Source organism: Sceloporus undulatus, chromosome 1, assembly GCF_019175285.1.
Source record: "Sceloporus undulatus isolate JIND9_A2432 ecotype Alabama chromosome 1, SceUnd_v1.1, whole genome shotgun sequence".
NCBI classification, from domain to species: Eukaryota; Metazoa; Chordata; class Lepidosauria; order Squamata; family Phrynosomatidae; genus Sceloporus; species Sceloporus undulatus.
The window spans coordinates 129239358-129254389 of record NC_056522.1 but is presented as its reverse complement, the minus strand read 5'-3'; the positions used below and the strand labels follow the sequence as shown (position 1 = coordinate 129254389).

General features: G+C 40.8%; 1 protein-coding gene across 5 annotated transcripts in view; it reads left to right on the top strand.

The window, feature by feature from the left end:
* ADGRB3 (adhesion G protein-coupled receptor B3) overlaps positions 1-15032 on the top strand; it is a 625822-nt gene that overhangs the window by 331035 nt on the left and 279755 nt on the right. For all 5 annotated transcript variants that reach the window (XM_042465745.1, XM_042465739.1, XM_042465732.1 and 2 more), the window contains 2 exons: positions 6572-6718; positions 9069-9144. In XM_042465745.1, the coding sequence (XP_042321679.1) occupies positions 6572-6718; positions 9069-9144 (223 nt within the window). The remainder of the gene's footprint in view (positions 1-6571; positions 6719-9068; positions 9145-15032) is intronic.

Here is a 15032-nt window from a genome sequence, read left to right as displayed (position 1 = left end):
CCCTCTTACAGAGTGGAGTCAAAGCAGCTCCTTGATTTTCCAGGGATTTGGCAGGGATGAAACAAGTGAGATGGAGACTAGAGTGACATTGACAGAACACTCAGAGAAAATCTGACTATTTGTACCTTGGTAGAGCAGACAATAAAGAAATAATTTTTTTTGCTGCCACCATTGCACTTGCAAGGAGATATCTGAAAGAGCAGTTTGGCTGGTCTGAGGCTTATTACACACTGGCCCACAAGTAAAAATAAATAAATAAATAGAAACCACTTGACAGCTCACTATGAAGAATTTGCATGGCACTTAGCAGATATAATCTGTCAAATCCACTCTGACTTGGATGTTGTAGTTGATACAGTTCCATTGGCTGTAATCTTGGCTCCTGCTTATCATGTGTTCTTGGATACTTTCCAATCTGTGCAGCATAGGATGTGGATAGGACCCTTGGAGAGGTGAGAGCTACCACATGTGTACTAGACCCTTGCCCCTCCTGACTTATTGAGCAGCCCAGAGTGGGACTGGTTGACTGAATAAAGGGGTTGTTAATGTCTCCTTACAAGGCAGAGTTCCAACTTGCCTAAAAGAGGCAGTTGTGAAACTTTTGTTGAAAAAGCCACCCTTGAATCCCTCTGATGGATAACTATTGGCTAGTGTTTAACATACCATTCATAGGCAAGGTATTGGAGAATGTGGTAGCTTGCCAACTCTGGGGATTCCTGGATAAAGTGGATTATCTAGATGCATTTCAGTCTGTTTCAGGCCTTGTTGTGGGACACAGACCACTTTGGTTACCTTGGTGTATGACCTATACAGGGAACCAGATACGGGAGTTAGTCCCTGTTGGTTCTACTGGACATCTCAGCAGCTTTCAGTACCATTGACCATGGTATCCCTCTGGGCAACCTGTCTGAAATGGGGCTTTGAAGCACTGCTTTACAATGAATCTGTTCCCGGAGGGTGAACTCCAGTTGGTGCTGGGGGGTTACTGTTAGACTCCTTGGAAATTGGCTTGTGGGTTCTATCAGGGTTCTATTTTGTCCCCCATTCCATTTAATATATACATGAAACCACAGGGAAAGGTCATCTAGAGATTTCTTGTGTGGTGCCATCAATATTTGGATGACCCCCAACTCTACTCTCCTTTTCACTCTAATCCGGAGGCTGTTCCTAAACCAGTGTCTGTTATGAATAATAGACGGATAAGAGTAAACAAATTAAAACCCAGTCCAGACAAGACAGATGTTCCTGGTCAGTTGAAAGGCAGACCAAGGAATTGGCATCCAGCCTGTGTTAGATAGAGTTGCACTCCCCCTGAAGATGCAGGTTTTCAATTTGGTTGTACACCTGGACTCAGCTCTGAACGTGGAAGCACATTTAAAGCTTGTGTGCCTAATGTATTGAGATGCCAAATATGTACTGATGCCAAATATGTAATGTACTGAGATGCCATTTCCTGAGATGCCAAATATAGCCATGGTTGTGCATGCCTCAGTTACAACCCATCTGTGCTACCATAAGCTTGTAATGCTACCGTGTATGGGGCTGCCTTTGAAGAATGTTTGGAAACCAACTAGTACAAAGACTTGGAGTCAGAGTGAAGATTTTCACGCAGCACTTACGGTGGGATAAACACTTGTAAATTGGCGGTAAAACATCAGGGAAGTGCTCATGTATGAAAGCCTGACATGCTTCTGAAACATTAGGGAATCGTCCTCACCTCTAGCTTACTTGAATCGTTCACGGAGCAGCAATTTCCTATGAAAGCAAATTGCTGCTCTGTGAATGATTCAAGGACATTAGAGGATAGGGGATGATTCCCTGACATTTCAGAAGTGTGTCAGGCTTTCACACACATGTGCTTCCCTGACGTTTTACCAGCATTTTACCAGCGTTTAGCCCATGGAAAGTGCTGGTGTGAAAATCTTCATTGTTAACCAAACCAGGTTGCAGGAACCATACCACTCCCTTGTTACAACAGCCTCACTGGCTTCCAGTTTGTTTCTGGCAAAATTCAAAGTCCTATAATGTCCTATGGGGCCCAGAACCAGGCTATCTGACAGAACATGTCTCCCTATATGAACCAGACTGGGCCCTGAGTTCATCAAGAAAAGCCTTTTCTCAGTCCCACCACCATCAAAAGCATGGTTGTTGGGGAAGTGAGAGAGGATATTCTCCATGGTTGCCCCTGGACTCTGGAACCGTGTAAGAAGACCAGAATAATTCCCTCCCTGCTATCCTTCCATTGCCAAGCAAAGATCTTTCTAATTCATGGGCTTTTTAAATTGATTTTTGAAAGAAAGAAAGAAAATAATGGGCTGTGGGTGCTGTATTGTTTTAGACTGAACTGTTTTGGTAGCTTTTTATCTTTTAATGTATTTTTCTCTGTTTAAGTGTACACTTGTCCCTCCACATTCACTGGAGTTAGGGGCACAAGACCCCCGTGAATATGGAAAAATTGCAAATAACAAAAACACTATGTTTTTACCTATGTTTTATTTGCTCTCTTTTATCATTGCCAATTACTTTCAAAAGTAAGGCAATAATTTCCACAGATGCATATCTCCATAAATTTCTTCATAAAATACCTCAATAAATTTCAAGGGCAGTGGATCTTTTCTGCCTGGACAATTTCTGTTGAGGCAAAGCAGTGCAAGATTGTAAGACTGACACTGCTTCAGAACAGAGAGAATCTGGTAGCAATGGATTGGCTGGCCGATTTCACCCACATCCTTACCTATATCTGCCTGCCTACCTGCCTGCCTTTCTACCAATCATAGTCAAAGCCTGGAAAATACTTAAACTGAACCTTGCTGAAATGATGTTATAATACATAATTTAGAACTAGGGGCCAATTGTCAAGCAATCTATTTTGCAGAGCTAATATTGTCTTAATTTTCCCTATCTCTTGATCTGAATGATAGTTTCCTTTGAAATGAAATCCACCTGTGAGAGGCCAAATGATTTTCTGCTATGTGCTGCTATTTTCTGTTCTGACTGCTTTTAGAGATGTCCCCATTGCCTTTCTCTTTTGCCCCTCTCTGGGACACTTGCAGCAAATTGGTTATGCTCATTTATTGTCAATAGAGGCAATGTGCATATGGCATGAACCCTATTACCCTTATTGTAAAATGATTAGAAAAAGCAGTGTGCAAAGAACAATTATCACCCTGGCTCACATTAGAAACAGAGCTCTGAACAGATTGTTTATCATCTCTGAGAATGTGAATAATGGCACACAGACTTAGAAGTTGCCTGAATCTCACTTGAAATTGGCAGTGTTGCCATGGAATCATACTCAGATTACTAAAGCCACAATAAAAGTGATTTCTGGATAACTGCATTATAAATAGGGGGAAATGAGTAAACAAAATTTCAGGGTACCTCTATCAGCATGGGACTGCTATTATTATTATTCTATTTTCCACCCCAGCAGCAATGGTAATAGAGAAGCATTTATGCATTTGCATTAAAAATACTATCCCATATTTGCATTTGCAGCTGTGATATGCTGGGTGTATATTACATTCTACATAGAATTAAAACCAACTGTAATGGCTTATTGGATTTTGTAAATTAACATCACAATGCAATGTGTTCAATAGCACTTACTGATTAGTGAGTGCCTTTAGTATTTAGTATGGTTTATCCTAAACACATTTGCTAAAAATATCAGAGGGGAAGTAAAGTTGCAAGAAAATAAAACCCATTTTAGTACAGCCAGCCCTCCTTACCTCCTTATCCATGGATTCAAGAATCCACAGTTTGAAAATATTCCAAAAGTATAAATTCCAAATAGCAAAGTTTGATTTTCCATTTTATATAAGGGACACCGTTTTACTATGCCATTGTATTTAATGGGACTTGAGCAACCACTGGTTTTGTTATCCACAAGGGGCACTGGCACCAAACCCCAGTGGATAACAAGGACCCACTGTACAGTGTTTTGCTTTAGGTGCAGTTTAAACAATGGTTGGTGTAGGTTAATGCATGTTTGATTCTATATTCAAATATGACTCAGCTCATCATTTGGCTAGTTTGGGGACAAACACCCCCAAAACATAGACAACAGTTTAAGGTTGATTTGTGAACCTTTGCTTTGATTAAGTTTGGTCTGTTATGTCACATCTTTATACCTTGGCAAGTACAGTGAGCTCTTGGTATCTGCTGGGATTTGGTTCCAGGACTCAGCGTAAGTCTCATTGTATACAGTGGTGTAGTAAAACAGTGTCCCTATCATAAAAAGGCAAAATTGAGGTTTGCTTGTTGAATTATTTTATTTTATTGTAGGGGCATATTTTCAAGATGTGGATGGTGGGATTCATGGATGCAGAATCTGTTGAATACAAAACATTGCATTGCTCCATACCCACTGTTTAACCAAGGCCAATTAGTTTCACAGTAATCTTATGGAATAGGGGAGCAGCCTTACAATCATCCTCATCTAATGATGCCTATACATTAAAGGAAGACCTTTGACCTTTGAATTATTAACCACCAATTATTAGATTAAATTCTATGGAGTTTCATCCGTTTTTCCACCAGTGAGTTATTACAGAAAAGAGGAGACATGTAGTGGCATGAAACTTTGTGTCACCTAATAAGGTATTTTGTGTTCATTATTCAGTATGGTGGCAGATGCTGGTGGTATGCTGGAGATGCTGTGGTTAAAAGCAGCTCCTTTCGAAATGTTGTTGTGAAGAGATAACTTTTTTGTGTGCTGATTGTCATTTTGGGAATCCCTACAGTTCACTTATTTGTAGTTCTGAGATGACCAGTTGCAATAATTCTAGGCAAAGTGGAATCTGAACGTCAAATCCAGCAGGATAATGAAGTTCAGAAACTCAGGTTCATTAGTAAAACCCAGAAACCTTTATTAAGAAAACTATAGATCCAGTCTAGCATTACAATTACATAATTAAAATGCACATAATTCAAATTTTAGGTGGGCTTTTAGAGGAGGTGAGAGGAAAACAAGCCAACATTAAGCAAAACAATTTGACCCAATCCTGATTTGTTCAGCAAACCATGATTGATATAAACTATGGATTAAGATTTATTGCATTTGGACTGGGACACAGATTTGTCTAGGTAGAGGTTGAACTATTTAAAACACTTTTTGAAAAAAACTGACAACGAAACATTTTGTCTAATTATTATAACCTAATCAGTGTATTCTGGGTATAAGTCTTTTTGTAAAACAGAATGCACACAGATAGAGCAAAGTCAAAATAATCTTGGGCAATTCACATTGTCTCAATCTCACTTTCCTATCAATAACATGAGAATCAGTGTCCTGCTTCAAAGGTCTTTGTTAATGATGGAAAGATTTGGCACTGTGACTTTCTCCCATAATCCTTTAAAGAACATTCTCATGCTTTTTTTAGTCTATGAAATAATTTGTGAATTCAAAATGCAAATGCAAATTGTTAGCCTTTTGCAGTGACCAAACCCAATTGGCGGGGCTATTCCTAGTATGGAAAGGATTGCACTCTGCCTGCCTACCTTACAGCTGTCAATAATGAGGAACCTGCCAAGAATAAAAAGAAAGAGGTGTCCAACCTAATTCAGTACTAAAAACATGGTTGAATCCACAGGGATTTAAAGACATGGTTTTAAAAGCTAAAGATTCAAAGTCCCTGGCCTGCATGGATATATTTGTCCACTTTGATTGCTCCTATTGTGTTATGTTTTTTAAATGTCACATTCTTTCCATCCTGAACATGAACAGATTTTTTTTTCCAAAATTGAATAAATTCTTACCAAAGAAAAGCTGAAGTTGTCCAGTCACAGTGAAGGTAAATGAAATAAGATTTCCATAGCATTTTGCTTGCTAAATGTGCTGAGCAAGAGAGTAATAATATGATGCTAATTACATTTCATGGTGAGGAGTAATGGAAAATGTCTTATGAGATACTGGTTTCTACATTTGCTTTGTCCAAAAACAGACTACAGGCTGCTAATGTGTCAATCTACTTAATGGGGCTTGTTTTTAAATCTTATTTTGTCGTTCAAGGGATAGCAGCATTGTTATTGCTTCATTAGCCTGTTTCTAGAAGTTATATTTCCCCTAGCAATTTGCAACATCCTCTTCCTAGTTCTGTCATTTTCAATCAGTTTAAGAATATGCTCTAAAGACATGGCTCCACTATGTCCTTCCATGTGAATTTCAGGGCATGAGCCAACAAAGTGAATAATTCTGATTAAGATATTGAACCTGACTGACAAGTGAGAGAATCAAGGCCATAATATTCGTCCACAGTATTAACTATTAACCGTTCATAAGCTTGTCATCTTCTTCACTTCTGTTGTTGTAAGCTTGCAATCTCTGACACATACTTACCTGGGTGTAACTCCATTGAACTCAATGATGCTTCCTTCTGATCAAATGTATATAAGATTACATTGTACATGGATTTCTTTATGATGTTTTTATGATAAGCACTTTTTCTCCTTGTCAGTACCTTGAGTCGTATTTACTTTTCCAGCTATGATCCAGCTTAATAGCATTACTCTGAAGTGTAAACCCAGAGTTCTGTTTGACACTTGTTTCTGTATGCTTTTTTCTCAATAGTGGCTAGCATTCAGAAGCTTCCTGCAGCATCTGTTCTAACGGACATCAATTTCCCCATGAAAGGAAGGAAAGGGATGGTCGAATGGGCACGGAACTCAGAAGACAGAGTTGTCATTCCAAAAAATATCTTCACTCCTATGTCAACAGGTAAAATACACAAAAAAGCAACCCATCCACATACAATGGGCCCTTGGAATCTGCTAGGATTTGGCTACCCCATGGACCCCCAGGACCCCCATGGATACCAAAATTAGTGGATATTCAAGTCCCATTATATGCAGTAATGTAATAAAATCTTATATAAAATGGCAAAATCAAGATTTGCTTTTGGGAATTTTTAAATTGTTGAATATTTTCAATCCATGGATGCAAAATCCATGAATATAGTAGGACAAGATCACACTGAGGTGTCCAAATCGGAGAGCATGGAATCTCTGGTTTCTGAGATTGTACATTTGTTTGATCAGTATATTTTACCATCCATCTGATGATTAGTATTATAGCCCAATCTTTATGCACAAACTCCTTGTATCTAGCAAGCATGGTTGTGGTTGAGGCAACAATGTTAGAAAGAATCCTCTGAAGTTAAGATAGTCTTGTTATGACATGGCTGGCTCACATATTTCCATCATACAGTTCTTACACCTGTAGACTTGAGATCTTTGGATTTCTTTGGAGACCTCATTTTGGCCCCTGTATGCTTCTGCTGCCATATATTAAGGTGCACACTGGTATTTCTATTTCCCTTTGGACCAAAAGGAAGTTAGCAACCAAAGGTGTAGTGATGACAACAGTGGTTGATGGGATAAATCCTCAGAGATGAGTCTCGACCTGTGTGCATGCTTCATGAGCAGCCTTAATGGTTTGGGGTGTGAGTAACTGCTATAATCTTTTGGCCTCTTTACAAGATATTTTGATCCTTGCAAAAATGGAGCTCTGTGTGTGATGTGAAATAATCACAGAGTTTAGCAAGTTCTTGTATTTGGAACTTAGAAAGTTAAAAATTATAGGAAAAAGGAAAAAATTCCAGCTCCAAGTAGATAGTTACACATATAACTGCAATTTAAAATTGCTTTCCTGTTATTTGAAAATAACTAAATTGTTCCATTTTCATTACTTTAGAAAACTGAGAATGTTATAAGCCATTGTTCTATTATTTAAAACGCACCATAGTGAGCCATCTTCATCCCTTTCATCTATAAAAATGGTGAAAATGAAGTCATGACAGAAGTAGTAAATTTGGGTCTTTATATTATATTTCCAATGCTTAGTTAATGCTTTGGTGATTTCAAAAAGGAAGTAGTTACTTTAAGTAGTTATTTCCCTGCTCTGGATTATCATAGAGCTCAAAAGACCCAGTTCCTCTTCTCCCATCCTTCTGAGTGGTCTGTTGGTGAGTTTGGGGAATTTACAGTTGGGTGTACAGTATAATTTGCAGTTGATTGGGAAGGAAAGAAGCTATGCAACCAAGGTAAAGCTGTAGCCTCCCATTGTAAAGTATGGCTAGATTTAGGGTCCTTTATGTGCACATGCTAGAGAGCCCGCTGGTAGAGTAATGTGAAGAGATAAACCTGTGATTATCTGCCCTCCGTATGTGAATGAATCATGGAATTGTGGATGCAGAAAACATGGATTTCACACAGGTGGCCTAGATAGGGTTGGCTATGCTTCCATGTTGACTTCTGACAAACTGCAGTTCCCTAGCGCATGATGCATAGAACACTCTTCGTATTGTTTTAGTGTTGAACCTTTCCCAGGACCAAATGCATTGATTTCTGATTGCAAAACTTTATGACTATAGTCTCAAACAACTGCAATGGAGAGTCTAACCTCTTCAGTATTATGAGGAGGAGAATGTCTTCTAAGAATAACTCCCATGAATCTTTCATAATCAAGGAAGAATGTATCATAAAATGCTGGAATGGTTTAGCCACAAATGATGACTCTCACAAAGGAGCCGTTCTACTGAGTGCCTTAAATCATGTGAGATGTCCCAATTGTGTGTGTGTGTACGTGTGTGCGTGCGCGCACTTACCCCATATATATATATATATATATATATATATATATATATATATATAATATTTGATGACAGAATATGATGAATCATATTTCATGTTACAATTATATTTTCCTTAAAGATGAAACTTCTTTCACAATAATAAATATTATTCCATGCACCCCTCTGCTGACTTAGGCCTCATTGGCACTGCAAAAATAATGCAGTTTGACATCGTTTTAACTGCCATGACTCAATGTTATGGAATTCTGGGATTTGTAGTTTTGTGAGATATTTAGCTTTCTCTTTCAGACAGCTCTACTGCTACAACAAATTACAGTTTCCTGGATTCCATAGCGTTAAGCCATGGCAGTTAAAGCGGTGTAAAATCTTTGCTGTGCAGATGATGCCTAAGTTGAAAAGAGTCAGAAAGCAAGAGAATTAATGTATGTTTTGTATTCTGTCTCTTCCCTTTCACCTTACCCTCTTTCATTTTAGAACTAGATGAATCCACTGTATTTGTGCTTGGAGCAGTACTGTACAAAAATCTAGACCTCATTTTACCCACTTTAAGGTAAGTTACAACTGCAACTCTAGCAGACAGGGGCCTTTGATCAGTATAAACAAACTGATCAGCAGAAATTCTCAGATGTGTGTGGAGACCTTCGAAAAGTTACTTTTGGGGAATCCAAACTTACTTTTTGGCCATGGTAGCTAGAGATTCAGAAAATTGTAATCCAGAAAAGTAGTAAACATTTCAAAAGTTTTCTCCCTGCTTAGGATGATGAAAGGTTTTTTGTACATTTCCCCACACTTTTTCACATTTCAGGCCTTTTCCTCAGACCATTTCAGGCCTTTTCTTCAGACCAAAATACCATGAAGGGTATTTGTATTATAATGTTCTTTGCTATTGCTGATGATGCCGGAAGTAAGCTTTGATCTCTTACTCTTGGGGTGAAAAAGTTTGTAGCAATTTACGTTGTTTTCAGTGTGGTATCTTGCCCTGCTATTACTCATTCTTATCAAGGATGAGACTATAATATTCTGAATATTCTTCATGTCTCTGCTCATGAGTTGAACTGGCCCTGGCTTTTATTGCCCTTAATTTTAATGAACAGCTCTTGCCTCTTAGATCCAAACTTCTGTTATGCCTATGATAGCACCTATGTAAATTCCTCTGTTTCAAACTGTCTTTCTGTTATTTCAGTGCAATATACAGCTTAAGTGAAAGCAAAACATTAACCTTGAGGTAACCTAAACTGATGAGTAGTTTTAAAATGATAATTGGGCAATAGGTATTTAAATCTGAACAATGATGAATGAACATAGCTAGTAAGAGAAAATGGTGAAGAGCTTTTATGGGATAAAATATAATCATGCATTTCATGTCAATTGATCTATTTGATGGAAAGGCTACTTCATGCATCTCAGCACAATTGATCTACTTGAAAGGAATGCTACTTAATATCCTAAGCATTTAGGGAAGTTCTCCCTGTGGCCAGCAGCAATCTTCTTTAAAGTTTTGCTGTGCCTTCAGGTTTAACAAGTCAGGTCAAGATCTAATCATGGCTTTGGAACCCAAAACAGTCATTGGGCCTCTCATCCTGTTGTGGAAAGCCTGCTGCCATGGGAAGTTCGGGGTTCACCCAAAGGAATGTCCTTGGAAATCAAAAGAAGATTGAACCTGTCAGACTAAAGGCACTGTTGGGATGGTGATCCTTCACATTTTAGGAAGAACCATCTCCTGGTGCATTTTCGCACTATAGGGCTATGATTCTACTTCAACTGCCACATCTGAATCCTATGGAATCCTAGGATTTGCAGTTTGGTTAGAGGCACCAAATGAGCTCTGTGGCTGAGAATTCAAAAAAAGTCTCCCTAAACTAGAATCATAGTGCTGTAATTGTACAGTGCAAAAAGGCTCCTGGTGCTTTAAATATGAGCCACGAATACTAAGTAGAGGTAGGGAAGTCTAAGGAGACTCTAAGCAGGGCAGACCAAAGACTATTGGGATAATGATGGTAATAATAATAATAATAATAATAATAATAATAATAATAATAATAATAGGTCTTTGCCTAGAAAAGGGTGGTAAGCAAAAAGAGAGCTCATTCTGGCCTCTCTTGTCAAGGAAGTTCCAGAGCCTAAGCAGCCACTGAGAAGGCCCTGTCACTACCACTTGTACCTGTATCACATAGAACTTTACCGCATTGGCTCCTTCCGTTCCGTTCTGAGCACGGAACGGAAGGAGCTGGGATGAGTGCGGAACGAGTGGGGGAAGGATTTTACCGCACGCACTCGTCCCTTGTTCGTTCCGTTCCCCCTCTCTTCCATTCTCAATCCATTCCAGAGGGGGAAATTTTTGAAAAGTGTTCTGAACAGTTCTCAAAAAGCATTCCTTCTGGAATGGAATGGGCAGGGAAGAGAGGGGGAACGGAACGAGTGAGGGACGGGTGTGTGCGGCAAAATCCGTCCCCCACTCGTTTCCGTTTCCTGCCGGGCCGGACCGAGAACCCGGTGCGATAATCTTCATAATCATCTGTTGAGGAATTCCATATCATATCTGTTATACCTCTGAGAGGAGTCTAGGAAGAGAACCATATTTTTCCACAGGTATCCCTGGTGGTGCAGTGGTTAAATGCCTGTACTGCAGCCACTCACTCAAAACCATAACGTTCTGAGTTCAATACCAGGAAAAGGGCTCAAGCTCGACTCAGGCTTGCATCCTTCCGAGGTCGCTAAAATGACCGCTTAGACACTGCTTAGGCGTTATGGAGCGGTATATAAATGAAGCTTGTTTGTTTATCCCACAACAGAGGCATCAGTTATACCTTTTTAAAACTGGAAAGTATCTAATAACCCAACTATCACTAGCATTACCAGGTATGATACTTAAGAACAGTGAATGGCTGGTAAAAGCAGTCACTAGTTGCAATAATGGAAGCTGTTATATGGGTCCATCCATATTTTGGCTTACAACTCTTAAGTAACAGTGTAAGGAATAATAATACATTTTCCCATCCATGATTGCAAAATCTTACAAGGTTTTTTGTTCTGGGTTTTCAGGAAATTTCAGAAAATTATTCTGTGCAGAAATACATGAGGTTTTGTGTACAAAAAGTTTGGCTTCCAGACTATTTTCAAGAAACATATGTGAATTTTTTGCAAAATGGTTGGGGTTTGTGCAAAAAAATGCACATTCTGCATTTTAAAAAAGCCTCGTGTGTTTTTGTTGAATAGTGCTTTTGCAAATATTGTTAATCTTTATGCATAAAATAGTTTTTTTTCAATGCACGTCCTAGTTTCCACAAACAAATGTTAAAGATTTGTTTACACATGCAGAACTGGTGGTATTTGGGCAAAGAGAATGATCGTTTACTTTTGTTTTATGTTGTGTTCTTCTTTCCAGTTGGGTTTCCAGCTGATAAGAAACCTATTCTTCACACAAGCAACAAACAACATTGAATATTATTTCCATCTCAGCTCAAATATACACAAGATATAAGATCACCTTGTGTGTTGTCTTGCTAGTAAGACTCTCAGAGAGCCAGAATGTAGCATAGTCACATCATAGGAGCCGTTTTCATTTAGAAATTCCTTGTTTATGAACAAATATTTATTTATTATTTCATAATAAATCTCTCCTTCTCCATATTCAAAATCTCAAGGTGGAATGAAGTTAAGTAACTTTAATGAAAGCTGAAACAATAGAAAATTATATAACAATTTAAAACAATTTTGCAAATAAAGGAATCTCTACGACAGTTACAAATGTTTAATTTATAGGACCTTACTGCATTGCCCCTGGGATGTGGTGGGGGCGTGGTGAAAGGGAACGGGATGAGAACAGGATGGGTGCCATCACCCATTCTACTGCATGCCAGAATGCCGCCACTGCCGCTGGAAGTTCCCATTGCATTCCTGATCCATCCCCCAGAAAGCAATTTTCAGCAACGCTTCTAAACAGTTCCTGAAAATCGCCTCCTATGGGACAGATCAAGAATGCAATGGGAACTTCCGGTGGCATTCCGGCATGTGGTAAAATGGGTGATAGCCCCCATTCTGTTCTCATCCTGCTCCCTTTCATCATGCCCCCATCATGTCCCGGGGCCAATGTGGCTAGGTCCATAGTTACACAGCTAGTTTAGTAGCTATGTAGAGACTGCAAATATCCCCCAATCCCTACTTACTGGGCAACAGCCACTGTGATCATTGGTGGTCTGTTCTTTTGTCACACAGAAAATGGCTAAATGAAATTCTAACTGCCCCCTCATGTGAACGATCTCTGCTACAAAGAGGGATTAGGACAGGGATGCTGCTTCTGCTGGTCAAAATGTAGATTGTTTGCATAAAGGGGTGGGAACATTAATCAACTGCTTCCCAACCACTGGGAACAAACTCTCATCGATTGCAGAAGCTGCTGACCAGTAAGCTACGTAACTGTCATGGTTACATACCAACATGGAATTTATTGCATGCACTTTTGTTTCCGTTCTGTGCACGGGCAGAGAACGTGTGTGGCCAAGTGAAAACAGAGTTTATCGCATGCTAAAATGTCAACAAGGTATCCCCATGCTATCGCCGACCCTAACCCATCCTTGAGCTGGGTTACGGCATGTGAATTTTGCTCAGCTGGAAAGCTTTCTGGCTGAGAAAAATCCATGCACTTCAGCCCAGCTTGGGGATGGGTTAGGATCGGCGATGGCATGGCGACACCTTGCCGAAAGTTTAGTGTGTGATAAACTCTATTTTCATCCAGCCACGCATTTTCCCTGCCCATGCCCAGAACAGAGACAAAAGTGAGGGTGATAAATTATTTCTATTTTTCCATTTTTGTAAACCAACATATCTTTGATATGAGGCAGTACAGCAGGGGTGCTCAACATGTGGCCCGGGAGAGGGTAAGGGCTCATGTGGTCCGCCAAAGGATTTCTGGGGGCCTGAGGCCAAATGGTCAGGAGGAGGAGGATGTCCCATCTCCCAGAGTACTCCCTGATTGCACGGGGCTTTGGAGGACAGGAGCAATGGACTCTTCCCCGAGACTTTGCCTCTCCTTCCCAGGAGAGCTTTTGCTGGAGACAGGCTTACAGCTCCTCTCACCCCTTTGGCCACGCAGGCCCAGAGGGACCAGCTTTTTGCAGAGCAAGTGGCAGAGTAGAGCCAGGAGGGCAGAGAGAGAGCAGGGAGTGAGAGACCAAAAGAGCGAGAGAGGGCAGGTTGTGGATGGGAGTGGAGACCGCTGTGCTTTTGGCGAGCAGCCTAGGATCGGGCCTTAGGCCCTTGGTTTGGGTGAGTAGGGGGGGCAGGAGGAGGAGGAGGAGGAGACTGCTGTGCTTTTGGCAGGTGGCCTGGGATTTGGGATTCTCGTCCTCACAAGGCTGCACACCTGGCAAAGCCCCCAGGCCGCTCAAAAGTGAACAACTCGGCAGAAGAGAAGGAGGGTGAAAGAGACAAGGCAACCCACCCACCGCGTTGTCCTCCTTGTCCTCTTCCATTTCATTCACCTTTGAGTGGCCTGGGGTTTTTGCCGGGGGGACAGCCTTGCCACTCAAAGATGAACGACTTGGCAGAAGAGGAAGAGGAGGACAATGCGGTGGGTGGGTTGCCTTGTCTCTTTCCCCAGTCCCCCTCCCCCTCCTCCTCCTCCTCACAAGGCTGGCCACCCAGCGATGGGGAAAAAAGACAAGAGAGGATGGAAGAAAGAGATACGGAAGCCCACCCACCACATTGTCCTGCTACTCCTCTGCTGTGTTGTTCGCCTTTGAGTGGCCTGGAGATTTTGCCAGGCAGGTAGCCTTCCCTCTTGAAAGTGAACAACTCGGCAGAGGAGGAGGAGGAGGAGGAGGAAGACAATGCAGTGGGCGGATGTCCTTGTCTCTTTCCCCCTCCTCTTCCTATAGAAAGAAAAAAAGGAGAAAGGAAAGAAGGGAGGGAGGGAGGGTAGGAGGAAGAATAGAAAGGACAAGAAGGGAGGGATGGAGGGAAGATGGAAGCAGGGAAAGGAAGAAAGGAGGGAGGAACGAAAGAAGCAAGGAAATAAAGAAGGAGAGAGGGAGAGAGGGAGGGAGGGAGCAGGGTAAGGAAGAAAGGAGGGAGGGAAAGAAAGAAAGAAAGAAAGAAAGAAAGAAAGAAAGAAAGAAAGAAAGAAAGATGGATGCAAGGAAATAAAAAAGGAAAGAAAGAAGGGAGGGAGGGGAGGCTTTGCCCCTAGGTAGGGTGACCAGACTTTCCCTCCTTTTCCCTGACATGCCCCCCCCATCTCAGCCTTCCTGTCCAGGAGGAGGGATTCTACAACGTCCTCCATTTTGAGCATGGCTAAGAAGTATGGATTTACATTTATATGCTTCCAGCTTTTATTTGGTCTTGTCCTCCATTTTGCTTGAATGACCTGCATTTCACCTAAATGTCCTGCATTTCACTGTCCTAAACCTATTGGTGGCCCGAACAACCTAGCTGACCTTA